This window comes from Pogona vitticeps, chromosome 2, assembly GCF_051106095.1.
Source record: "Pogona vitticeps strain Pit_001003342236 chromosome 2, PviZW2.1, whole genome shotgun sequence".
Taxonomy (NCBI): domain Eukaryota; kingdom Metazoa; phylum Chordata; class Lepidosauria; order Squamata; family Agamidae; genus Pogona; species Pogona vitticeps.
This window is the reverse complement of record NC_135784.1, coordinates 98,163,227-98,190,012: the sequence shown is the minus strand read 5'-3', so window position 1 is coordinate 98,190,012 and position 26,786 is coordinate 98,163,227. Positions and strand designations below refer to the sequence as shown.

The 26,786-nt window shown below is 41.3% G+C and overlaps 1 protein-coding gene across 2 annotated transcripts in view; it reads left to right on the top strand.

The window, feature by feature from the left end:
* PKD2L2 (polycystin 2 like 2, transient receptor potential cation channel) overlaps positions 1-26,786 on the top strand; it is a 38,018-nt gene that overhangs the window by 9,215 nt on the left and 2,017 nt on the right. The window contains exons 4-14 of one of the 2 annotated variants that reach the window (XM_072990113.2): positions 1,003-1,259; positions 2,489-2,710; positions 5,144-5,372; positions 8,846-9,016; positions 10,295-10,476; positions 12,100-12,220; positions 16,559-16,660; positions 19,155-19,231; positions 19,812-19,860; positions 21,312-21,391; positions 22,656-22,776. In XM_072990113.2, coding sequence (XP_072846214.2) covers positions 1,003-1,259; positions 2,489-2,710; positions 5,144-5,372; positions 8,846-9,016; positions 10,295-10,476; positions 12,100-12,220; positions 16,559-16,660; positions 19,155-19,231; positions 19,812-19,860; positions 21,312-21,391; positions 22,656-22,770 — 1,605 coding nt within the window. In that variant the 3' untranslated portion in view covers positions 22,771-22,776. The remainder of the gene's footprint in view (positions 1-1,002; positions 1,260-2,488; positions 2,711-5,143; positions 5,373-8,845; positions 9,017-10,294; positions 10,477-12,099; positions 12,221-16,558; positions 16,661-19,154; positions 19,232-19,811; positions 19,861-21,311; positions 21,392-22,655; positions 22,777-26,786) is intronic. The other variant, XM_072990114.2, reaches the window with a different exon arrangement.

Here is a 26,786-nt window from a genome sequence, read left to right as displayed (position 1 = left end):
CCCCCCCCCCCAGCGAGCTGGGTACTCATTTTACCGACCTCGGAAGGATAGAAGGCTGAGTCGAACCTTGAGCCGGCTACCTGGGATTTGAACCCCAGGTCGTGAGCACAGTTTTAGCTGCAATACAGCGATTTAACCACTGCACCAGTACTGCAGTACTATAATCAAGTACACCTTGTAGGGAAGATGCTATGTGTAATTGGATTAACTAGAAGTTAACGTGTTCAAACTTTGGAGACAGCTGCCGCATTATGAAGTGTTTGTAAGCCGTCTTCATTTGTGGGCCATCACACTTAAATTGGTACTGAGATGATTTTGGCAGCACTGATCTCTAGGAAGAAAGATGAAACTCCAGATACTGCACTGTCACAGCTTGAAGTTTATTACAGATAACAAAAAGGTTTTGACCCCAAGCCAGCCGCTCCATTGCATATGAAGAGCGAGACTGTTCTTCACATACAAAACTCTGCATGCAAAGGACTTTCCTGTTATCATATGCACATGAGCAATTCAAGAAAGGAAGAAACTGCAATTGTATGACTTTGGGGCAATGATCAGTGTTCCTCAGGTTGCAATTCTGTACACACTTGCCTATGGCAATGCCTGTAGAACCCAGTGACTGGAATCCAGTAGTAAGTCACAACTAGAGTAGACCCATTTAGATAATTGAACCTACAGAGATGTCAACTCACTGAATATCCACTAATTTAGTAGGCCTACTTTAGTTGCAACTTATTACTGGTTTTCAGCCAATAAGAGTTACTGAGCAGACATGTGCAGGATTGCTCTGAAAATGGAATTTGTGATGCCAATAAAAGTGAGATTTTTGTTACCAAATGCTAGATAAGATATAGAAAGCAAAATAAAGAAACCAACAAGGCCCTTGTACCTGGTTGGTTTCCAACTCTAGCCACCAAATGTAAAATCATTTCAGATGCCAAATAAAAGGTAGTTGGTTTTATTAAATACGGCATTCATTTCTGCTTATTTTATGTAATGCAGTTTCTAGAGGGACCACTTCTGAATGGCCTTTTTTGGAACACATGGTACAATGATAATTCCACATCCAGCTATAAAAACAGTAGCCACATCTACTATGAGAATTTACTGTTGGGACGACCTCAGCTGCGACAACTGAAAATCCGTAACAACACATGTTCCATCTATCCCTCTTTTCGGGCCTTTCTGAAATTGTGCTATGGTCAGTACCGTTTTGAACATGAGGACAAAGAAAGCTTTGGCCTTAAGAATACCTCTGCGTAAGTATTTGTCTTTTCCCTTTGTATCTCAACACCTATTGAACATATTGTTGCAGCATTAGATTAATAGTTGAATTTAAGTGTGTGAGAAACATTAGGACATCTCATGATTATATTTGTACTATCTAAATCAATCAAATGTATAAAATAGTTGAGTGACTCAAGTGGTGTCATCCTACAGATTGTACCTATAGCATTTCATACAATAACAGAGAAGCCCAATATTGGCCTGGTCTAAACAAGATGAACATGAGTCTTATTGCCACACTGTCCCTTCCTTCATCGCTCACCACTTATTGAAGACACATAAGGTTAATTAGCCATGGTTGTCTTTTACATCTGAATCAGGAAACGATGGCAACTAGGAATTGAAAAATCTAAGATGTGACATAATCTGAACAGCCACTTCACATCCTTGTTAGTCTTGATTCTGAAATTATGTTGTAATTTAATACATTTAGAAGATTTTAATTATATATGTTTAAGTTTTAAAATTATTTCCTAAAGATTGTTTGATACAATCATTTGAGAAGTTATTTTGGCACATTTGTAATTTGTCATGTGCATACAGATCGAAAAAAGAAATATGTGTTAATCATATTTATGTGGTATTATCCTTTCTCGTATGCCAGTAATGCAGTATTTGTGCTCTGAGGGCTCTCTCCACAGTTCAGTATAACACTGCTTCCTCCTTTCTCGTTCCTGTACCCTATGTGCATAAGCACATGCAAGGATGGTACAATAGGCCAACACAGTCGATATACATCACATCAAACTTCATTCAACAACCCCATCTTGGTCATGTTATGGGAGCTGATACAGGGCACATACATGGGTCTTCCATTCCTCAGGTTGTCTTGGCACACTAAGAAAAATTCAGACTATCTTTCAAAGTGGAATCAAAACAGAGGAGATGCAATTCATGCATTTTATATCAGTGTCTTTTAAAAGTAAATAAAAACCATGAGGGGGATGATCAGGATCAGAACCCTGGTGGGAGACTGGACCACCCCCTCCCCACCATCTTCATTTTAAAGAATGAAAGCTTCCACTGAAGCAACTGCCAATTGTGCTTCCAAAGCAAACTACTGTACATGTGTGCAAGGCTGGATCTACTACTTCTCTTCTGAAACATCATTAGAGAGCAGGAGAAACTGAATAAAGCATTCAGAGGACACCAGTGAATGTTTTCTGTGAAATTAAGTGATCCATCCTCTTTTTTCGAACAGGTGGCATTATTCCACTTCTAATACACTGGCTCCATGGCACTGGGGCCTTATTGGTCTATATAGTACTGGAGGATTTATGTTCACTTTGCCCAAGTCAAAGGAAAAAAGCTTAGAAAAGCTGAAATTTCTCAAGGACCATAGCTGGATCACAAGAGGAACAAGGATTGTCTTCATTGATTTTTCAATGTATAATGCCAATGTAAACCTTTTCTGCATTGTGAGGTAGGCCATACACTTTCAGAACTACTTTATTCTGGTACCTATCTACTTGGGCCTTGTGTGACAGACTCAATTTCATAAGCACCCATGAAAAGGTCATGCCCATATGACATTTCAAAGCAGTAATTGTCTTTATTGAGATTCTATATTACTATTGTCTATGTAGAGTAGGTTGGCTTTAATCAAGTATTCTGTTTTGAAATTCATGTTCCTTAGATAAGCTTGCATTTAATTTTACTGCCTTTTTTTGGACTGTAAACCACCCAGAGTAGTTCGTCTAAATGGGTGGTATAAAAGCCAAATAAATTAATAAATAAATACATTCATGGGAGACATAGTTGCAAGCTGCAATTTAATTCCCTCTTAACCTCTGTCCTACAAAGTCCCATTTCTGCCCTTTCTTGGCTTTCTCTTGAACATTAGATTTTGACCTTTGGACACTGACTGGCCTCCATCCAGTCCTTACCCCTTCGTCTCACTTTTCCAAACTGCACTGCATGCCTTCTTACTCCCTTGTAATCTCTTCTGCTTCGCAGTCCATGTGTTCTTGACTTGCTCTTGTTGTCCTTACTGTGTCCATGCTGGAGCTTTGTTTCTTATACCACCTGACCTTTGACTTCATGCCTGGCTCCACCCTCTCCAATTAATCCTTCTTTTCCTAGCCCACATCTCCACCCCTGGCCCAAGTATCCACACAAGACTTCCTTCCGGTCAGTCCTCTGAATCATCTTCTGCTCTTGGCTCTCATCTCCTAACTTTTCTTGGCACCCTTTATCAATATGCCATTCATGTTGATTCTACTCTTTTTATTCTCTGTTATACAACTTTGTTTCTTGTCTGTTCTGTTAGTGATTTTATCTGGGTTTTTATTTCACTGGTAAAAGCATTCAGATTTATTCTTATCAATAAGAGCAACAAGAACAGAGCAACTGTTGATAAACAGCATTAACCGTTTGAAAATAAATGTTATGTAGTATGACCTTTAATCCTGCAAAGGCAAATCAATAGAAATAGACATAAACCATAGAATAAATGGCTAATGAAAAACATCTAGAGTGGAAGTATTCCTAGAGTTACAAACAAAAGGAAGATGTAGTGATGACTGCTATCAAGTCGTTATGTGCCTTCATGTCAGAACTCGAGATGAGCATGAAGCCCAAAATGAATCAGGAAATTCATGAAAAACTGCCAATTATTTCCTTCAGATCAGTTCAGGTTCGTCCAAATTGGAGAACCCAAACTTACCCGAAGCAACGAATTTCAGGGTGATTTACAAACCTCCTGGTTTGTTCATTCCCCCAGCCTACCCCTGGCCCTCCTATTCCCCCGCCCCTTTGCAAACAACAGCTGGATTCCCTTTTTGCAGCCTAGCCTGCCCTGTCTGCCTATGGCCCACTGCATGGCACAGGCAGAGGCGGGGCGATGGAGGCAGCACGGGAGGCAGTAGCATCAAACAGCGGTGGAGGTGGACAGGCACAAGATAGGGAGGCAATGGGGGCAGTGGGAAGGGGCAGTCTGTGGGGGCAGGGGGAGCTCGGCACCAACAAACCAATTTGTGGGTTTGTCAGTAAAGCATCTGAAAATCCATACAAAGTAAGAGGAACCACCATTTTGGTGGTTTGTGCCCATCTCTAGTCAGAACCAGCTTATAGTGACCCTAATACGGCTTCTGAGGGGCGTGAGATATTTATGGAGTAGTGTCACCGGTTCCACTTTCCCAGTGAGCTTCCATGGCAGAACAGGGATTCAGACCCAGGCCTCCTGAGTCCAAGTCCGTTACTCTACCCACTAAAACACACTGGATATTTGCTACCAGTTGGGAGGCTTTAAAATAAATTCATGGATGATAACGCTATCAATGCCTGCTAAATATAATGGCCAGTAATCATGAAATCGTGCACTCCTGTCCTGCTTGTAGGCTTCCCGTAACATTTGGTTGGCCACTATGAAAATAACATGTTGGGCTGGAGAGACCTTTGGTTTGATCCAGCAGGGCTCTTGTGTTCACTACTATTTAGCTTCTGCTCACTTTTTCACACACAAACAGTGCAAACCTGTATATTCTCACTCTGAAGTAAGGACCCTTATTTTTGTACTGGATTGTGGCATAAATTTAATGTGTAGTATTAATCTTAATTGAACGAAAGCTGTACAGCAACAGCAGCTCTTGTTAATTTCAGAAAGTCAGATGATTTCCAATTAAGCCATCCTGCTGAGTCCTTGTCGCTATAAAACGTAATAAACTGAAATCAGCTTGACAATATATACCGTAATCATGATTATTATTAACAGTGCAAAGACTTTCTGGATTTTAGTAGGAAAGCTTTATTTATGCCCTGTGTCCAGCCGTTTATGGGCTTTGTTTAGCAGCAAAGATTTAGTATGAGCCTTTTATCAGATATACCAATGGCATCATTGTTTACTTCCATTCCACAGGCTGGTGGTGGAATTTCCTGCAACAGGTGGTGTAATCCCTTCCTGGCAGTTCCACTCTGTAAAGCTTCTCAGATATGTCTCCTATTACGATTATTTCCTTGCCTCTTGCGAAGTCATCTTTTGCCTTTTCATCATCACTTTCATAATTCAAGAAGCTTTAAAAATGATGAGGTTGAAAAAGGACTATTTTAAAGATGCCTGGAACTGGTTGGATATGTTACTGCTTCTGGTAAGTCTCAGTGTAATCCATATATGTTTGTTTTTTTCAAAATAATTTTGGACCACAGTACATTTTTGCACATGCTAATTAGAGAATTTGCATATGGTATACCCAGCATTATAGGCAGAGAGCAAGGAATCAGAATGGAAGAAGAATCCACACTCAGTACAGTCGGGAGCTGAAGTTAAATAATATAAACAAATGATACTTGTTCGTTTCCTTCCTCTAAGAATCAGAACCTATGGGGCTGAGCTTGAAGCTTTTGTTTCTGTGAAAAAAATTACAGACAGATTGTTTTGTGAAGAACTGGTAAGAAAAGATCAGATCCAAGATATGGATAGCTCAGTGGCTAGGTATCCGGTTGCAGAGCTGGGTTCACTTCCTCAGCTCTGCAGTTCTAAGATGATGATGATATCTTCATCAAGCAAAAAGATAAAGCAGCAAAGTTGTAGAAAACATATGTAAAAGACGAGTAGATACTATTTCCCTTTGCTTCTCTTTGCTACGAGTTCTTCTAGAGCAGGGGTCCCCAATCCCCGGTCTGCGGCCAGGTAGAGGGCCATGGCCCTGGCAGAACTGGGCTGCGGAGACATCTACTGCCCCCCAGCATGCACTCCCTGCACATGCGTGCGAGCGCGCCCTGCACTGCAAGTGAGCACCCTGCCCCATGCATACATGCGAGCATGCCCCACCCCCACGAGTGTGCCCCACCTACCGTGAACTTGCCCTTCACACATGCGCACGAATGCACTCAGCACCCCCGCAACCACACAAAATCGTGCCTCTAGCCCCCATGAGCACCTGCCCATGCACAGATCCCACCCCCCTCAACCAGTCCGCAGTTGGGTAAAAGTTGGGGAGCCCTGCTCTAGAGCAGCCATTCTCAACTCTTTTTTTGCCATAGCCCTTTTTGGAGTTCCAGGCTCTGTCAGACAAGGGTACAACATTAACAGATGAATAGAAAAGCCTCTTCTCATATTTTTAAGTCTGTGCCCCCCTTCAAATGTGCCGGGGGGGCCTCAAGGGGCCATATGGCCCCTCTTGAGAATGACTTCTTTAGAGAATCTAATCATGAAGTCATATGATCCATTAAAAAAGCAGATGGAAAACAGAGTGTGTTTACATCGGCATTTACATATGATCCCAGTACAAAAGGGAAAGGATTCCTGTAAGTAAACGCACCAGCACATCTAAAATGTGGTTCTGAACCAACGGAGATGGGGGGGTATGTGATTGGGTAGATGGACAGACAGACAAACAAACAAACAGGTGCGTTCAGACATCTTGAAAGAGCAGATGTTGTTCTCCTTTATTAGGGAGAATTAAATCTCCTCCATGATGGCTATCATCATACTCCCATGCTTAGAAACCAGAATTAGGGGTTTCAGTAACCAAATTTAGGATAGTAAAAGAGAAACTAAGTTATCTTTTTCTTGCACTATCCCTTCATAGATTTCCAAAAGCGATAAACATAAGTCTTCCATTTCTTTTATCTAATTGTGAGTTCTTAAAGCTCCTCCTAAATTTTCTGTTTAATAGCTACGGGCTGCACATAATATAAATAACAAATACTAAATATATTTGCTGCTACAATGGATAACATCTTGGGGGAAGGCAGGAAATTTTATTTTTTATGCCACTGGTGACAATATTCTGGATGTGGGCAAATGTTTGTTTCTGAAGGATATATTGATACTTTGTATAGTGATCAGGGAGGTGACCTCCCCTAAAATATTTTGTATAGGCAAAAGCCTTTTTCACAGAAGTCCCTTCACACCATTCATTCATTCATTCATTCATTCATTCATTCATTCATTCATTCATTCATTCATTCATTCATTCATTCATTCATTCATTTTTACCTTGCCTTTCTCCTAAAAATGTTCCCAAAGTGGCTTATTTAATATTAAAAGCTAAAAACAGTAAATTATTCAAATATATAAAAATCATTAATAACATATTTAAAATGTTTGGTAAAAGCATTACTAAAACCAAATAACTTTTTTTGTAAAAGGTACAAGAGAAAGAATATTTCCGGGGCCCAAAACATGGCAGAATTACTTCTCTTGTCCCCTTCTGAACTGGTTTTCAAAATCAGGAGGGGTCGGGATTCTGGGAAAGCTGCCTACAGCTCTGGGCCTCCCTATGTTCACCCCATGGCTCACAGAAATGCAATGCAGGATTGCAATGTGGAGGCCATTTTGTAAGCTTCATTTTTTGCTCATTTTAGTTCTGTTCTGATAAGCAGGTTAAAATAAGAGTATTGCCAAAGAAGGCTTTTTATCATGCCTTAATCCTGTCTTTTTGCTGAATTTTGTGGAAGCTTCAGGTGCTGCGGGTGGGGGGGGAGAAGAGCCAGCTCGTGTGGCCTTGGGCAAGCTACACCGTCCCAGGTCCCCCCCCCCCCAAGCAGGGAAAGGTAAACCAATTCTGAGAACTGTCTACCTAGAAAACTATTTAAAAGGGTTGCCATAAATCAGGATTGACTTGACAGCACATCATTAGGATTCAGACAACAAATATCCTCCATTTTTAAACCTCCCTTGTTCTTCCCTCATTTCTTAAATCTTTGTCCTTTGGACTGAAAATCTGAAGGGGAAGAAAAAGAATGGTTTCGTAGTTGCTTCTGATTGCTAATGTGAGGAGACCGTCATCTGGAAATGTTCGAACCAGAACTCTTAGAAGCCAGGCTTGTGTTCAGTATGACCAAATGCCAGTCAGGTTCCATGTGATTTGCAGTGGGTGTACTGGGAATCATTTTGTATCTCTGATTTGCACTGAAGTACTGTAATGCTTGTGGACTCCGGACAGTTGCCATTTTCTTCCTTTCTTTCTGTTACCATATGGTAAAATATGATGTTTTTAGGGACACCGCAAGCCTGTAATTGTTTTGATAGCAGTTTAGCATAATTTCTCCGATGGATTCTGACGTAATAGCTAGTGTTGAAGAACAACACCGATAATAGGGTTCCCCTTGACATTTTCAGTCCAGTCATGTCCGACGTTAGGAGGCGGTGCTCATCCTGCTTTTCAAGCCATAGAGTGAGTGCCTGTCCGAAGACAGTTTTCCGTAGTCACGTGGCCAGCGTGACTAGGGAATGCCATTTTACCTTCCCACCGAGGTGGTACCTATTTATCTACTTGCATTTACATGCTTTCGAACTGCTAGGTTGGCGAGAAGCTGGGACAAAGTGACGGGAGCTCACTCTGTTGTGTGGATTTGATCTTACGACTGCTGGTCTTCTGACCCTGCAGCATAGGCTTCTGTGGTTTAGCACACAGCGCCACCACGTCCCAAAAAATAAAATAAAATCACTCTTGGTTCCAAAACTCTGTCTGCATCTTAATATTTCAGTATCTGCATGGCTTGTAGGTGTGAATAGTGTACCTGCCTGAACAGACTTACAAAGGTTTAGAGAACATGTTAAAAAAAAGAATCAGGTTACAGCTTTACATACTCTCTTCTTTTCTTTCCTGTTCAGTTATCGGTTTTTGCTATTATCTTCAATGTTTATCGAACTGTTGAAGTATCCAGGCTGATGGAAAATTTGCTCTCCAATTCAGATGCTTATCCTGATTTTTATTTTCTTGGATTTTGGCAGACTCGTTACAATAATATGATTTCAGTGAATGTCTTTTTTGCATGGATTAAGGTACTGTTGCTCATACGGTATTATTAACTGTACTAACCGTATTTTCTTTTTGTATCTCTCTGGGCATATTTCAAAGACTCAGGTAGCAGCTACAAGCTTTGTGTTTGTTTCTTTTTACTCTAAAGTAAGCGTAGGTGCCTATATTGGAGTCATGGCATGTGGGTTGGTTAGGGGGACTGTAAGATTTCCCTTCTTGAGCTGTGGTGCAGGGGAGTGCTGTGCAAGGGAATTGACTGAGAGATAAGCCCCATCTCACCCCTTCTCATTGTTGTGAAACCAATAGGGTGCCCCATGGCTCTAATTCAGGTTTTTGAGAGAATCAGAGAAGGACAGTATGTTTGTTGAGGACATGAGAGACAGCAAACTCAGTGGCTGCTCCCAGGATTTGGAAAGCCAGGCCCTGAGATGCTAGATTGGCCCCCCTCCCTCTTTGTCCTTCTGTGGGGCAGGAACCTTCCTTTTCAAGCAGGCTTTTAAACAATAGGTGTGGGTTTAGTGAATGCTGCATTTATGAAATTTAGATAATTCTAAATATTTTTCAAAGTGTGTTTCTCTTAATCAATGTTTAATTGTTTGTAATTTTGTATAGTGTTTTACTTGTTATTATTGTACAGTTTTAATAGTTGTGAGCCGCCTCGGGTCCCCATGGGGACAAAGGGGGCATATCAGTCAGTCAGTCAGTCAGTCAGTCAATTAGTCAGTCAGTCAATAAATGGAGTAGACACCGAGTAGACACCAGTGTAGTCTGTATTTTTAACTACCCTGGACTGGAAGAGGGCTCTGCCTCATCCCTTGGCTTGGGGGCAGAACAAGGTGGGTCTCCTTCAGCCCTTTGGCCCAGTTAAGTACAAAGAAGGCATTCGGCTTCTCACAACTGTGGGTGTGCTTTGTTAGTCTGCAGTTCCAGATATGCTGCAAATCCTCTTGCCCTTTCTTAGCTTGTTGGTGCTTATTTTCTTCTCTCAATTTGCTTTCTTGTACTCTAATCTTCACTAGAGTAGAGCTCACTGGTGTGGGCTAAGGAGTACAACATCTAGGCAAAAAGTAGAAAGAATTAACCTCATTCTGAGGCCTTCTTTGCCCTAAACAAATGAGGCATCACAGAGATGTAGCCACATTTCTACTTCATCTGAACAGAATATTTGCATACCGGTAATATCACCATTAATTTCCTGAGGAGTCTGTGAAGGTTGCTTTAAGGAGGCCCCTAGGATGGATCTCTTTAGCCGTGGTTTTGGCCCATTCTTTGTAATGTAACTTCTTTCTGTTCTCTTTCAGATATTTAAGTTCATAAGCTTTAACAAGACCATGACTCAACTGTCCTCCACCCTGTCTCGCTGTGCCAAGGACATCATTGGATTTGCCATCATGTTCTTTATCATCTTCTTTGCATATGCGCAGTTGGGTTACCTGGTGTTTGGGTCTCAAGTGGATGAATTTTCCACTTTTCAGAACTGCATGTATGGAGCCTACCAAATTATCTAATGTGGTCAGTTAGAACTGCAGACTTCCAAGGGGCTTGGGGAAGCATCTCTTAGCTTTTGGGGACATTGCACAGATTTTCTCCACTGGAGAGATGCTCTCTGCATTCCCAATCATTTCAAAGGTGTTAACACAGGAAGCACCCCCTGAAATCCAAATGCTTTTCTGAAGTCACTCATATTAACCATATGTTTACTATAGTTATTGCATATATTCTACCTAATCCCTTACGAATTTTCTTCTGTGTTCAGGCATTTCTTCTCACTGAACTTTCTTCCAATTCAGATTGCTTCCCAGCGTAGGAGTGTGTGAATGCTGGGCATGTATGTTGGTGGAAGCAAAGCACAGACTGGACAAGACCTTGTATTTGGTGCCCTTCAGTCGTTATGGACTATAGGTCACATCAGGCACAGCCAGTATGGCCAGTGATCTGGGACTATGGAAATTGCAGATCAGAACAGGAAGGGAAACATTTTAAGGAAACCTGCAGTGATCCAATTTTATACCTTTCCTGCAATAAAGGAAATTAGATTGTTTTAGATTCACGAGCTTGGATTATACAGTCAGCCTCCCACAACCTTCAGAGCCCCAGCTTGGCAACCTGCTTTAAAGTGTGTGTGTGTGTGTGTTTGTGTGTGTGTGTGTGTGTGTGTTTGTGTGTGTGTGTGTGTGTGTGTGTGTGTGTGTGTGTGTGTGTGTGTGTGTGTGTGTTGCACAGACAGAAATGAAACTGGCTCAAGTAGTAAAGTCTGTGTGATTATCCTCTTGTTCAGAGATGGGCAAAGGGCAACCCATAAGTTGTGCACTGCCCCCAGATACCCCAAAGCATCTTCTCACCCCTCTCAGAAGTTAACATATTTTAAACATTACAGCTCAGAAAGTCTGTTTATGCCTCTTGGAGGCATAGGAGATACATTTGCCAACTTTGTTCTCCAGCACCACCACAAGGTTGGTTTCTTTCTTTCTTTCTTTCTTTCTTTCTTTCTTTCTTTCTTTCTTTCTTTCTTTCTTTCTTTCTTTCTTTCTTTCTTTCTTTCTTTCTTTCTTTCTTTCTGTAAATTAAAAAACGACCACCAGAGGGCATGAAGTGGCCTTTTTCAACTTAAAAAAAGAGGAGAGCCTTTTTGAAAGAAAAATGTTTTCAGAGTGGGCAGGATGAGAGAGCAAAAGGTAGACAGCGTGTTTCATCCTTGCTGTTCTGGAGATTACTTACCTCCACTGTAGACTTTCACAGCTTCTGAAGCTGGAAATGAGCTTGCTTTGATTTGGTAACTGGTCATTGCTTTGCATGTGGACTTGTCACTGCAGTGTTTGGCAATTCTAGGATTTTTTTACAAAAAATTGGTTGAGTCCTGTTTCCATAGAAATAGCTTTGGAAGCTTAGAACAGGCAGTCAGTTGAGAACAATTGGTTGATATTTTAAAATTCATTAAAACAAAGTTTATATTATAATACAGCTTAAAGTTCAAATTTAAATCTGTTTACTTAGAAGTAAGATGTCCTGAGTTCACTAGATCATATTCCCAGGTGAGTATGAATAAAACTGCAACTTTGATCATACAAGAATTTCATACACATAAACTGTGTTGTTTTCTTTCAAGTTTTACCCAGTTCCGCATTGTGCTAGGAGATTTTAACTTTGCCAGTATAGAGCATGCAAATCGAATTCTTGGGCCCATCTACTTCATCACATTTGTATTCTTTGTATTCTTCGTACTGCTGGTAAGTGCTATTTTCGATTACTGGAACTGAACATAAAGTACTAAAAAGTAGGAAATAGTTCAGCCTCTCTAAGTATGAGTAGGTTAAATATACAATATATATATACAATATATCAGATGTTGTCTATAGTTCTGGACAATCTCACATTTCTGTGTCATTATTTCATGTCCTGCAAACCACAAGCATTAGAAAGCCAACCTCAGAAATTCATGATGCAGTTCCATGCCTGACTGCTCAGAAAGAGTTCAGTGAGATATGAAACTCAGTCTGAAATATGTAGGGTGAGGCTGTCAAAGTGGTGGATTGTCTGTCGTGGCCAACTTCCGTCTTTTATAATATGTGAGGTTTGACCAGGCTGGTGCAGACTGGGGCCCTTCATTCACTGGGGGCTTCTCTAGTGGATGAAGGGTGTTCGCTCCAGTGGAGCCAAGCATGCCTCTGACCTGACCCTACCTTTCACCCAAAATATCCTAAGGCTTCCACTGGCAGGGATGCTGGTAATAGTATAGTTACACTTGTGGACCTTTCTGCTAGTGCAGCTGGTGTTTTCATCTCTGCATCATTTAACTTCCGTGCTGCCACCCTGGTGGACAGCTGGAGAAGGAAGCATGGATGAAGATAGCCATTATGTACATGAATAGCAAATAACACCATCCATCAGCTTGAACACATACATATAGTATCAGTCAGGATACAGACCCATAATTTGTGTAGGAGAGAATATGAAGCTTGATTTGGTATCCTAGCAGTTCCTTCCTCCTCCTCATCCTCCTGTAGATCTCACCAGCTCCCCTACCTCTTATGTGGGGTTTATGGTTGTTGGGTGTACAGTTATTGCCCTTCTAGCTCTTCACCTTTAGAACATTTATGGTGACAATGTTAGAGTGGGAGGCAAAGAGACAGTCCCGAAAGCAGGAAAATCAAGGAGCCAGACAGGGGACGTGTTGGATTTAAATGGTTTACCGTATTTTTCTGTGTATAAGACTATATTTTTGTCTAAAAATTGTAGACTAAAAATTGAGGGTCGTCTTATACATGAAAGTAAGCTGAGGAGAGTACAAAAACAAGTGGAAGGGAAAGCATGGATCAAATTGTTTCTGCAAAGCTTTGATCCCTGCTTTCCCCTCCACTTGATAATCCTTAGCAAAAGGAAAGCAGGGATCAAAGTGCTGCAGGATTGCTTTGATCCCTGCTTTCCCCTCTGCTTGCTAAGTCCCATGGGGCTTAACAAAAGGAGGGGGGAGAATCACAGCAATCCCGTGGCTGTATAAGGGGGAAAGGGATCAAGATGATTGTGTAGTTGCGGGATTGCTTTGATCCCTTTCCCCCCTCCTTTTGCTAAGCCCCGTGGGGCTTAGCACAAAGGGAGAAAACAGGGATCAAAGCGATCCTGCAGTGCTTTGATTCCTTTCCCTCTACACTAAGCCTCACTTAGATTTCTTGATTTTGGGTTAGAAAAATGGGGGGTGTATTATACATGGGGGCGTCTTATACACGGAAAAATATGGTAAATGTTGTTGTTTATTCTATTTTATTATTTTTGTATATTGTTAGCTGCTCAGAGTAGACTTCAGTCTAGATGGGTGGGATATAAATTAAATTAATTAATTAAATTAATAATATTTGTCTTCAGTGTGGAGGGGATTGTCACTCTCGAATTGGCCTTCTCAGCCACACTAGATGCTGTTCCAAGACCTCTATTCAGAGCACATTACCATAGTCTCTCGAGACTGAAGGATGCCTAATCTGATCTGATTAGACTGGGAAATCACACTCTTGCATTCTCAGACTATTGTCGCAGTCATGAAATGAGAAGGCTGATAGTTTATGTGATCACAAGTAATTAGGATAGCAAATGGTCTTAGAGAGAGAAGTTAAAAAAGTCAGCCACACACATAAGGATGTCTGCCAGCAGTGCTCCTGATGGGCGACTAGTATGCCACACCCCCAGGAAAACTCTTTTTTAATACTTTAGTAAGCTCACAGATAGTTGACAGTATACAGATACAGTGGTGCCTCGCTTAACGATTGCCTCGTTAAATGACGAAACCGCTATACAATGACTGTTTTGCGATCGCAAAACAATGTCTTAATAGTCAAAATCTGTTTTGTGACGATTGGTTCCCTGCTTTAGGAACTGATTCTTCGTATTACGACGTTTTAAAAACAGCTGATTGGCTGCTTCAAAATGGCCGCCCGCTTTGTAAAATGGCTCCCCGCTGTGTTTTTGGACGGATTCCTCGCTATACAGGCACCAAAAGTGGCCGCCCCATGAGGATCTTCGCTGGACAGTGAGTTTTTCAGCCCATTGGAATGCATTGAATGGGTTTTCAATGCGTTTCAATTGGATTTTTTATTTCACTTAACAAGGATTTCGCTCTACAGCGATTTCGCTGGAACGGATTATCCTCGTTAAGCGAGGCACCACTGTAGTTGACAGTGTTCAGATAGAACAATGGTTACATAATGTCATTAGGATTGGCCAAAGAAAGGCTTTGAAGTTAGCTCTCCATCACTATGAGAAAGAGGATGAATGGGTAGTAGCTCGTCCTGTCAGAAGCAGCTATGACATCATGCAGGAGAGTTTTCTCTGCTACTGTAGAATCAGCCAAAAGCTTAGCAACCTTGGGAAGAAGCGTTCCACCACAGACTATTAGCTCCATTAAAGTGAAATCCTGCATTATAGTGTGGGAATAAGACGTATAGAACTCAAAGGGACTTACCTCCGAGGAGATGTGCACAGGATTCAGTTGTGAATACTGGTCTCTCTGTGCAATTTTAACAGACTTTAGTCGCCTCTCAGCCAGAATTTCTTTAGAGGGAGACATTTGTGCCCATTCCCTATGTGACTGGCGTGGAATTGTTCCGATGCCAAAGCATTTCAGGCTAAGTTTCATCTCTCCAGTTTCTAGAGTGCTAAGCTTTGCAAAAACAGGAAGAATTGAGGGACAAGAAAAGTAAAAGGAGTGAGGGAGGACAACACCTATGCTGAACTAAGTGGAGAGCTAAGTGTAGAACCCTCAGCATTATAAGTTGCCCATCTCCTTTGTTTCAGCAGGTGACGTTGAAGGGCATTGGGAACATGAGCATTTTTTTAAATTTTGGTTATATAGCCCTGCCAGTTTGCTTAGATGAGCCTTGATTGTATTGATTGGAATAGCAGCACTAAGATCCTCAAGTAAGAGCAAGCCTTATTTGTAAAATGCACAGATGGTTGTGAGAGTTGTCACTAAGCCCTAAAAAGATGGAGAACTATTTCAGTTAGGCATCTCAATATAAGTGTATTTCTAAGGCTGAATTCCAATAAACCCTTACATGACAGTGCTCTTCAATAGAAGTGTTGTCAGGATGAACTGTGGTTTGCTGCACCTCCTTGTAAACGGATGGGTTCTAGTATGCTGTTTCCCCGAAAATAAGACCTACTCCTAAAATGGTGGAGGGCAGGGTTTCACTCCAGTTAAGTGAAACCCTGCCCTCCACCATTGTGCAGCAACCAGAAGAAGATGACATGACTGTATTTGCATAAATGCGGATTGTTGTACATGAAAAAATAAAACATCCCCTGAAAATAAGCCCTAATGCGTTTTTGGAGCAAAAATTAATATAAGACCCTGTCTTATTTTTGGGGAAACACGGTAATCAAGCAGCAGTCGGAGACCTTGACTTCCAGGTTTTGTGGAGAAGCACACCAGCACACTTTAAGCAACTGCATGCACAGAAAGTTTCACAAGTGAAGTAGCTCAACCTTTCATTTCTAGTTATAAGAATTATGTAGTGGTGGCTGTTCTCACATTATGACAAACATTGCACTGAAGTTTGCTATGTACTATCTCTTTAATTGATCTGTGGCTTTTCGCAACGAAATGTGGAACTGAAGCCTTCACTGTGTCATCCAGAGAGTTAATGCTATAGGGCAATTGATAAATGAAGTCAACAAATGAATAAATAATCTGGGACACCAGTCAGAGGGAGCTGTGGACTTCACCAGCTGTTTTTTTTAATGCCATGGGACATATATAGGGGGAAATAGCAGGTGCTCTCAACTCACAAATGTTGGGATGCTAGAAGTAGCCAATAACTAGTTATAAATGGATTAGAAAACAAATAGAAGCTAGTGTATGCCAACTATAGGCAAAATACTCTCTGTTTCTAGCATGAACACTCTTCTTATTTGCTACCTGTCACACATGATAAGTAGCTCTAATTATTGTTGAACTACTATATGTTATTGTTCTGCTGGCATTTATTTTGAATAAAATGGTTCAGATTAAATCACATCTGAGACCTCTGCTTCTTGGTTCATTCTCTGAAGATTTAGCATTCTTTCTTTTTTAACAGAATATGTTTTTGGCAATCATTAATGACACATACTCTGAAGTGAAAGCTGACTTTTCAGTTATCCCAAGCAGAGAATTTGATATCAGTGACCTTATTAAGCAGGTAAGCACCTAAAGTCATCTTGTTCATATGAACCTTCTTAGCAACAAAATAAAAGATGTTTTGAGTATTTTGAGTCTAATGAGAAGTTACTACTTGCTTAATCTTTCTCAGTTATTTAAGAAGACATTATAAATGCTCTCTTTATTAAATATAGTTTAATTAGGCCAACTGGATATCTCAGTGAGAGCATGCTACATTTCTCAAAAAACCCATGATATGTAGCATTTTAATTTTAGCGGACTCAAGTCACATGGTTTTTGAGTTGTTTCCTGCATTCCTACAAAGTAATTGAAATGCTCCCTTTTTAAAGTGTCTGTAAGGTTCTCAATGGCGCTTATGTCAATTAAGAAAACAGTGTGCTAAAATAAATGGCCCTCTGTTGACTGTTTATTTTAACTTGCTTCCAAAGAAAATAATATGAGTCAGAGGAAAATAAATATGCCCTTTGGAATTCATTGTGTGAATGTGAAATTCAGCATGTTTTTTAACACAGGTCAAATCCCAGGTTGTTGTTGTTTTTTGCCTGTGTGGCCAGGCCCAGAATTAGATAAAGGGCAGGAGGCTGGAAGTTCAACTCCCCACTGTGCTTCATGGGAGAAGAGTCAGCCTGTGTAGCCTTGGGCAAGCTGCAGAGTCCCAGAGCACCCATAGAAGAAAGGAATGGTAAACCACTTCAGAGTACTGTATACCTAGAAAAACCTGGAAAAGTTTGCCTCAAGTCAGAATTTACTTGATGGCATGTAACTATTATAGTTCCATTTACCTGAGAAGCAGTTCACTTATGTAACATGCATAAGGTTTGGGATGTGTCCATTTTGGAGTCATTTTGGGTCAACTGTTCTATGAGACAAACTGAAATTGCACATTTTTGCATGCATGGTTCAGTACAACAAAATCTGCTCTTTCAGTGAAAGCTCATCACTTGATTCCCATCTTGTCTTTGTGTTTATAGGTTACCTCTTGACATTCTCTGAAATTTTATGCCCTATAAAAACACTCTGGCTGCCTTTAAACTGCCATGGCTTCTTTTGACAGGTTTTTAAAAAATGTGCTACTAGTGATCACTCATTCAGATCAGCCGATTGCCACACACATACTAAGATCAAACAAAGAAATGGGCATTTTGTGCAGTTGATAAATGTGGCAAACTATAGTGACACCGGCAAGTCTAGCTCCATAGAGAATATTGTGTGGCATTTGGTTGCCGAAGAGTGGATTCCCCACCTCCTGCCATGCCAGTTATTTTTATCAGCTGGATTGTGGCTACAATTAATTGCCCATTTAACATGTTGGGAAGGGATATACTGTATCATTCAGCCTTTCAAAAAACACAAATCCTGACCAGCATATTTTAAGTCTGCCCTCTGCGTAGGCCTTTTTTAATGTTCTGTAATGCAAAAACATTGATACAATTATGAGGGAGAGGCTAAATCGTGGGAGTTGGTTTTGTTTGCAGGAGGCCTTCAGGATTCTTGCTTGTGTGCAGAACCTCCACAGGCACAGGGCAGTTCTCTTCAGATACTTCACTGCTCACATCAGCAAAATACAGATGGGGAGGGAGCAGGGCTAACCTGCATTCTGTAACCATGTTGATGTTTCCAAATTATAGAACAACTGGATAGGTCGTTTCTCACATGTTCTGCAGCCAGATCTGAGTAACTACTGCATTTTACATTTTGCAAGAAAGTGCTTCCATTCTTCTTGTTCCCAGTAGCTTTTGCTGTGTGCTGAAGTTGTTTTGTACCAATCACAGAGTGATCTAATTAAATTTGTCTAATATTTCCTGCATTCGGACTTACTGCAACTTTTGGGTCGCAGCTTCATGTTCAGCTTTTCCTTTTGCTCCACTTGGTTTTGCTTAAGCCTTTTAAGAAGAGTTCTGAGAACTTGGAAGCTTTCTCCCTACTTTGTGACCCTTAAGAGATCTTCCAGAAGCTGCACTTGTTTGACCTTGTTTCATCTCTTGTTTTTTGCCACTTGATGATGGGAGATTGACCAGGATTCATAACTGAAGTGTCATTTAGCGCTAAGGTGCTTCAGCAGCATCACTACCACAGTTGTTCTTTGCACGGGAACCAGTGCCATACTGGCTCTTTCTTGACTACAGGAAATGATGCTGCTAGATTCTCCTTCTCTATTAGCACTACAAGGCGTAGGAAAGCACCACAGTGACAAACTCTGCCCCCAGTACAAAATGGCATTAAAAACAAACAAACAAACAAACAAACAAACAAACAAACAAACAAACCAAGGGCTTGTGAAGGTGGGACAAAGTGCACAAAATCCAGGATAAGAGGAGAGTGATACAAAGCGAGATAAGACAACATTGTTTGGGTGTTGAGGGAAAATCCCATTAAAATCAATGCATACCTGGTTCTTAAGATAGAACAAATGCTGTGTCCAGAAGAGCCCTCACTTACTCATGTAATAAAAAATGCTTTCCCACCATTTTTAATGCTTCCACTTAACAGTGCTGTTTTTCTTTTGTGTCTAGGGTTATCAGAAAGTTCTAGTCAGCCTCAAACTGAAGAGACCAACATCACAGACAGAAGGCTTATATAGCATGAAAAGGTAGGAATCGAGTTCCATTTCACTGTTTTTCTGTATTCAGGCCAATGACACTATAAGCTAAGACAAAGTAAACTAGAGCTGCTATTATTTTCCCGGGGGGGGGGGCTCAACATAGAAGGGTGGGAGACCTTGGTGTACATCTAGGCATGCCTGTTTGGGGGTTGGGATGTAACATTTAAAAAAAAGGTTACTACAGCTATTTATGCAAGACAGTAGTGTCAGCTGTGCCTCACACTATGAACGTGTTCATTACCTCCATTCATTCTATAGTTCTAGGACAGTGGTTCCCAACCTTGGGTTTTCAGGTGTCCTTGGACTAAAAATCCCAGAGGTCTTCTCCACTAGCTGTGCTGGCCAGGCTTTCTGGGAGTTGCCGTCCAAGAATATCTAGGGACCCAAAGTTGAGAGAGATTTTAAATCCATTATTTCCCAACCCCTTGTAAGACTCACTTAGGTTGAGAATAAATATAAGACACTGCCTTCTGCAAGTTCGGACTATTGCATCATGTGACCTGTTGTAAAACCTATTAGCCAAACTTGTTATGGATTATTGTGTCTGTTTTTCTTGCATTATCGTTAGAAAAGGACAGTCTACCTCCAGAGGAGACATGGCTAAGAATTCCTCCAGAGTAAGTAATATAAGAGTCTGTTTTCTATGCAAAAACTCAGTTGCAGAGCAACACAGAAACAACATGGATTTGCTCTTTGGCATACGATGTAAATATCAGTGTAGCTTAATAGCCTTTTAAATCCAAGAGTTAGCCTGGTAGCTATAGCATAATTAAAAGCTATTGGTAGTTTTCTTCGATTGCAAGTCTTCTTTTCAGTTTCTTCAGTACTGTAATTGTGCAGTCCATGTTTGCAAATTGAAATACATACCTGCTTTGTCGCATTTTAAACTAACAATCACAACAAATGACTTTTGAACCAGACTTGGGTCCCAGAAGAAGGCCTTTTGGTCTTTCAAAGTGGTCCACCAGCCATTATTCCCACTGGTGAGGGCTTCAAAATGGCATGCTAAGACATTTAAAGAAGCCTGTGGCCCTCCTCAGAAGGCACACTCGAATCAACACTTGAATCAACATATAACTGAAGAGCAGAGCTGCCCCAAGGAGCTGCACCCTGACTTTGCTTGCTCTGCCCCTGATGTCTGTTCGTAGAAAAAGAAAACCTGTAAGGAGGTCAAAATGACCAGATAGGCGGGGTATAAATGGAATGAATGAATAAATGAATGAATGAATGAATGAATGAATGAATGAATGAATGAATGAATAAATAAATAAATAAATAAATAAATAAATAAATAAATAAATAAATAAATAAATAGGGGCATCCCCTACATATGTAGGCGCAAAGGTTACTCTCCCCCTCCCCAGCTAGTACTCACTCACCACAATCCCATAGCCATGTGTGCTAAGGCGTCCTACCAGGGCATGTCAGAAAACAGGCAATCTGGCATGCATGGCATTCAAAGTGTGTCTAATTGGCAAAGCCCTGGATACATATTTATTCACTGGAGGGACACTTCTTTTAACTATTCTGTACTCAGCTGTGTTCACTGCGTCAAGTAGCAACTTGTCTTTCAGCACAGATTTGCTAGTTCATAGTGAATAAGAGTTTTTGTGAGTGACCCTACCCTCCATTTCAAGGAAGATACTTTCAGAATTAAAATTCTCTGCCTAGCCTGTTGAGATTTAGACTCACCAGGAAAGCTGAATTAGGCAGCCTTTCTAAATGAAGCAAATGAACTAATCCATATAATCCTTTTTATCCCTTAATTTCTGTAGCAGCTTTTGCTATTAGCTTTATCTAGCAACTGTAAACCTGAAGGAACCCCCCCCCCTTCCAGTCAACCCACTACTGCCAGGGCAAGAAATGTGTTTTTTATAAATGATGAAAATTTCAGACAGCTAAATTCTGCACACAGTACTTACATTCCACTTCCCTCCCTCTGTCCCTTCCTTCCTCCCATCCTTCCTTCTTGCTGCACTCTTGTAGTGCCATAGTATTTATTCAGCTTTGCATATACTTACTTCGTCAGTATATATTTGAAAATGACTGATCGGCTATTTCTCTTCAGGACTACAGCAGATGGCCAAGAAGTCAACCTTCCTCGTCACCAAGACTTCATGATACTGTGTCTCACAGGGAATTTCAAAGGCAGGCTATTATTGCTTCTTCTCCTAATCCCAGTAACCGTCAATATTTTCAGATCTGCCTTTAGACTAAACACACTTTGGAGAGCTCAACTTTAAAAAAAATCGTTTGTGTGTTGCCAGTAATACCTCTGCAGCCACCTTAAATCCATCCTGAGGTGCACCCATGCCCTCACACCATCCTGTAGCTAAAGACCAGGACTTGCTGAGAGGAATGGCAACATGACAAGGGCATCCTCATCTTTTTACTCTACCACCACACACCCTTTTTAAAGGGATGTGCAAAGTTACTTTTTTGGGACTGCAGTTCCGAGAATGCCAAAACCAGTGTTGCAACTGGCTATGCTGGCTAGGATATTCTGGAACCTGTACCTTTTCACATCTCTGTGAAAAAAGTACCTTTTCACATCTCTGCCTTTTAGGAACTAATTTGTTGTGAGTAACTCAGTGGAGAGCTAAAAGAAAACGACTGAGAAAAGATATGATGGGTTTTATTTTTTTAAACCATCATCATTTGAGGCTTGCTTCAAGTTCAATACTCCGTTAATGGAGACAACAGGTCAAACTCATATCAACCTAACTGATATGGTTTGATTAAGGGAATACTGTACTATAGAAAATTGGGTCTCTCTTTGAAAAACCCTCCGCTTATCATGCTGTGTAGAAAAAACATTTAAATGACCCATCAGCATTTCAGTGACTGCACTGAGATGTGGATCCTTCACTTCAGTTTTGGTCTCAAAAGCATAGAAAGAAGAGGTGCAGTTATTTCTGGGGGTACTAATCTTTGCTGTAGTGTAAACTGTGATGACAGTTAAATTAACTTTTACTGCACAGCTGTTATAGTTGACCTTGCTATGACCTTAAATCAGATGCCATGTTGAAGAGCACATAAGGCACAAAGGGTGCTTAGAAGACATGAAAGCAAGTAACCTAAAAAGTAGTGGACATGGGATAGAGAAAGAAACTACCTGTTGATGCCTTAATTTCTGTCGCAGTTCACATACTCCATCCAGCCTCCTCTCAGTCAGCCATGCAACTCCTCTGTTCTAACCGGCAGTGGACGAGGGGAACTGAAATCCTGACACAGGGTGGGGAGCTTGTGCAGCAGAGAAGGCATGTCGTAACACTTTCCTTCGTTTCTGGAAAGTTCCAAGGTCACGTTCACAGCGGTGCAAAAAAAGAACACATGTGGATTCACAGAAGACCAGTCAAAGAACTACAGTTACAGTTAAGCAACCTGTCTTTTTGTTTTCCTTCCCTTGCAGACTTTCCAGATACACAATAGAACTGGAGGAACAACTGAGGGATGTGACATCTAAGCTTAACATGATTATGAAGGTTATTCCTGCAGGCACAGAGGCACCAGAAAGGCTAAAGTAATGAAAGGTAAGGGCTAATTTTACACTTGAAATACATTTTTTTGGAGGAGACAGGTTGTTGTTTAGTCGTGTCTGACTCTTCGTGACCCCATGGACCAGAGCACACCAGGCCCTCCTGTCTTCCACTGTCTCCCAGAGTTGGGTCAAATTCATGTTGGTAGCTTCAGTGACACTGTTCAACCATCTCATCCTCTGTTGTCCCCTTCTCCTCTTTCCTTCACACTTTCCCAACATCAAGGGTCTTTTCCAGGGAGTCTCCTCTTCTCATGAGATGGCCAAAGTATTGGAGCCTCAGCTTCAGGATTTGTCCTTCCAGTGAGCACTCAAGGTTGATTTCCTTTAGAATGGATAGGTTTGTTCTCCTTGCAGTCCAGGGGAGTCTCAAGAGTCTCCTCCAGAACCACAATTCAAAAGCATCAATTCTTCGGCAGTCAGCTTTCTTTATCGTCCAGCTCTCACTTCCGTACATCACGACAGGAAAAACCCTAGCTTTGACTATTCGGACTTTTGTTGGCAAGGTGATGTCTCTGCTTTTTAAGATGCTGTTGAGGTTTCTCATTGCTTTCCTCCCAAGAAGCAGGCGTCTTTTAATTTCGGGGCTGCTGTCACCATCTGCAGTGATCACAGAGCCCAAGAAAGTAAAATCTGTAATTACCTCCATATCTTCCCCTTCTATTTGCCAGGAGGTGATGGCACCAGTGGCCATGAGCTTAGTTTTTTGATGTTGAGCTTCAGACAATTTTTTGCACTCTCCTCTTTCACCCTAATTACAAGGTTCCTTAATTCCTCCTCACTTTCTGCCATCAGAGTGGTATCATCTGCATATCGGAGGTTGATATTTCTTTCGGCAATCTTAATTCTGGCTTGGCATTCCTCCAGTCCTGCCTTTCGCATGATGTATTCTGCATATATGTTAAATAAGCAGGGAGAAAATATACAGCCTTGTCGTACTCCTTTCCCAATTTTCAACCAATCAGTTGTTTCATATCCAGTTCTAACTGTTGCTTCCTGTCCCACATATAGGTTTCTCAGGAGATAGATAAGGTGGTCAGGCACTCCCATTTCTTTAAGGACTTGCCATAGTTTGCTGTGGTCCACACAGTCAAAGGCTTTTGCATAGTCAATGAAGCAGAAGTACATGTTTTTCTGGAACTCTGGCTTTCTCCATAATCCAGGGCATTTTTAGCAATTTGGTCTCTAGTTCCTCTGCCCCTTTGAAATCCAGCTTGTACTTCTGGGTGTTCTCGGTCCACATACTGCTGAAGCCTACCTTGTAAGATTTTGAGCATAACCTTGCTAACGTGTGAAATGAGTGCAATTGTACGGTAGTTTGAGCATTCTTTGGCACTGCCCTTCTTTGAGACTGGAATGTAGACTGATCTTTTCCAGACCTCTGGCCACTGTTGAGTTTTCCAAACTTGCTGGCATATTGAATGTAGCACCTTAACAATGTCATCTTTTAAGTTTTTAAATAGTTCAACTGGAATGCCATCACCTCCACTGGCCTTGTTGTTAGCCAGGACGTCTGGCTCAGGGTCAGCAAACACACTATCTGGCTTGTCTGGGATATCCAAATCTTTCTGGTATAATTCCTTTGTGTATTCTTGCCACCTCTTCTTGATGTCTTCTGCTTCTGTGAGGTCTCTCCCATTTTTGTCTTTTATCATGTTCATATTTGCACAAAATGTTCCTTTAATATCTCCAGTTTTCTTGAACAGATCTCTGGTTTTTCCTTTTCTATTATTTTCCTGTACAGTATTTTTTTTGCATTGTTCATTTAAGAAGGCCCTCTTGTCTCTCCTTGCTGTTCTTTGGAAGTCTGCATTCAATTTTCTGTAACTTTCCCTATCTCCCTTGCATTTTGTTTCCCTTCTCTTCTCTGCTATTTCTAAGGCCTCGTTGGACAGCCACTTTGCTTTCTTGCATTTCCTTTTCTTTGGGATGGTTTTTGTTGCTGCCTCCTGTACAATGTTACGAGCCTCTATCCAAAGTTCTTCAGGCACTCTGTTCACCAACTCGAGTTCCTTAAATCTGTTCTTCACTTCCACTGTGTATTCATAAGGGATTTGGTTTAGATTATACCTGAGTAGTCCAGTGTTTTTTCCTACTCTCTTCAGTTTAAGCTTGAATTTTGCTATGAGAAGCTGATGATCAGAGCCACAATCAGCTCCAGGTCTTGTTTTTGCTGACTGTATAGTTTCTCCATCTTTGGCTGCAGAGAATATAATCAATCTGATTACGGTATTGCCCATCTGGTGATTTCCATGTATAGAGTAGTCTCTTGTGTTGTTGGAAAAGAGAGTTTGTGATGACCAGCTTATTCTCTTAACAAAACTCTATTAACCTTTGTCCTGCTTCATTTTGAACTCCAAGACAAAACCTACCTGTTGTTCCTTTTATCTCTTGGCTCCCTACTTTAGCATTCCAGTCCCCTAGAATGAGAAGAATATCTTTCTTTGGTGTCAGTTCTAGAAGGTGTTGTTAAGTCTTGATAGAATTAGTCATTTTCAGTCTGCTCAGCAATGGTGGTTGGTGCATAAACTTGGATTATTGTGATGTTGAAAGGTCTGCCTTGGATTCATATTGAAACCATTCTGTCATTTTTGAGATTATATCCCATTACAGCTTTTCCCACTCTTGTTGACTGTGAGGGCTGTGACAACCCCAGACCTACTGGGATATGCCACAGTTTCACTAAGCTGCCACCAACCATTCCCTATAAGAAGTCACACAGACCAGGGATGGATTTTTAACTAACAAAGGAATAAGGTTTATTTAAATAACACACAGGGAAAATAAAATGATCAAGTGAATAAGATACAGTAACGTGGCTTAGTCTCAATCATACATACACCAGTTTGGTTCACACAGAACACCTTTAAATAAAGCACAGACCCTGAACCTATCAGTTCTGGCTAACCATACAGACACCTGAACCTATCAGGTTGGTACTGACTGACACACAGTAGTACCCTGTCTGACACACAGACTCCCACTCCAGCTTCTTCTCTCAGCTCTCCTCCAGCTCCACACAGGCTTCACATATATATACAGTACAGCCCCTCCTCCTGATGTCCCGCCTTCCACTCCCCATAGGATGGAACTTTCCCTCCAAACCCATGACAGACAGGTAACATCAGTGCTGTATGTAACAAGGGCTACTCCATTCCTTCTATGGGCTTCTTGCCCAGAATAGTAGATATAGTAATCATTTGAATTGAATTCGCCCTTTCCTGTCCATTTTAGTTCACTGACGCCCAGGATGTCAATGTTTATTCTTGCCATCTCCTGTTTGACCACATCCAGCTTCCCAAGGTTCATAGATCTTACATTCCAGGTTCCTGTGCAGTATTTTTCTTTGCAGCATTGGACTTTCCTTTCACTTCCAGGCACGTCCACAGCTGAGCGTCCTTTCAGCTTTGGCCCAACCACCTCATTAGCTCTGGAGCTACTTGTACTTGTCCTCCACTCTTCCTCAGTAGGATGTTGGACGCCTTCCAACCTGAAGGTCCCATCTTCCAGCATCATATCTTTTAGCCTTTTGTTTCTGATCATGGGGTTTTCTTGGCAAAGATACTGGAGTGGAATTGCCGGTTCCTACTCCAGGTGGATTGCGTTTAGTCGGAACTCTCCACTATGTCCTGCCCATCTTGGGTGTCCCTGCACGGCATAGCCCCTAGCTTCTCTGAATTACTCAAGCCCCTTCGCCACAACAAGGCAGCAATCCATGAAGGGGGAAGGAGACACACCTTTTAACATTTAGTTTGAACCTTAGTTGGGATGCTTTCTGCTCTGCCACAAATGAGGTATTCGATTGTTTGCATCGTGTAGAGTGAATCACTGGCCCAGAAACAAAACCAGTGGCACTCTGCATTATTGTCCAAGTAGTAAGAAAGAAAACTTCGTCTTAACTTTCTGTCTTTGAAGTGTCTTTAAGATAAGTGTGACCATGTTAATTTCACCACCCAAATATTGGTCACAACTGTGGCTTTCATGTAATCTCAAGCATATTTAGAT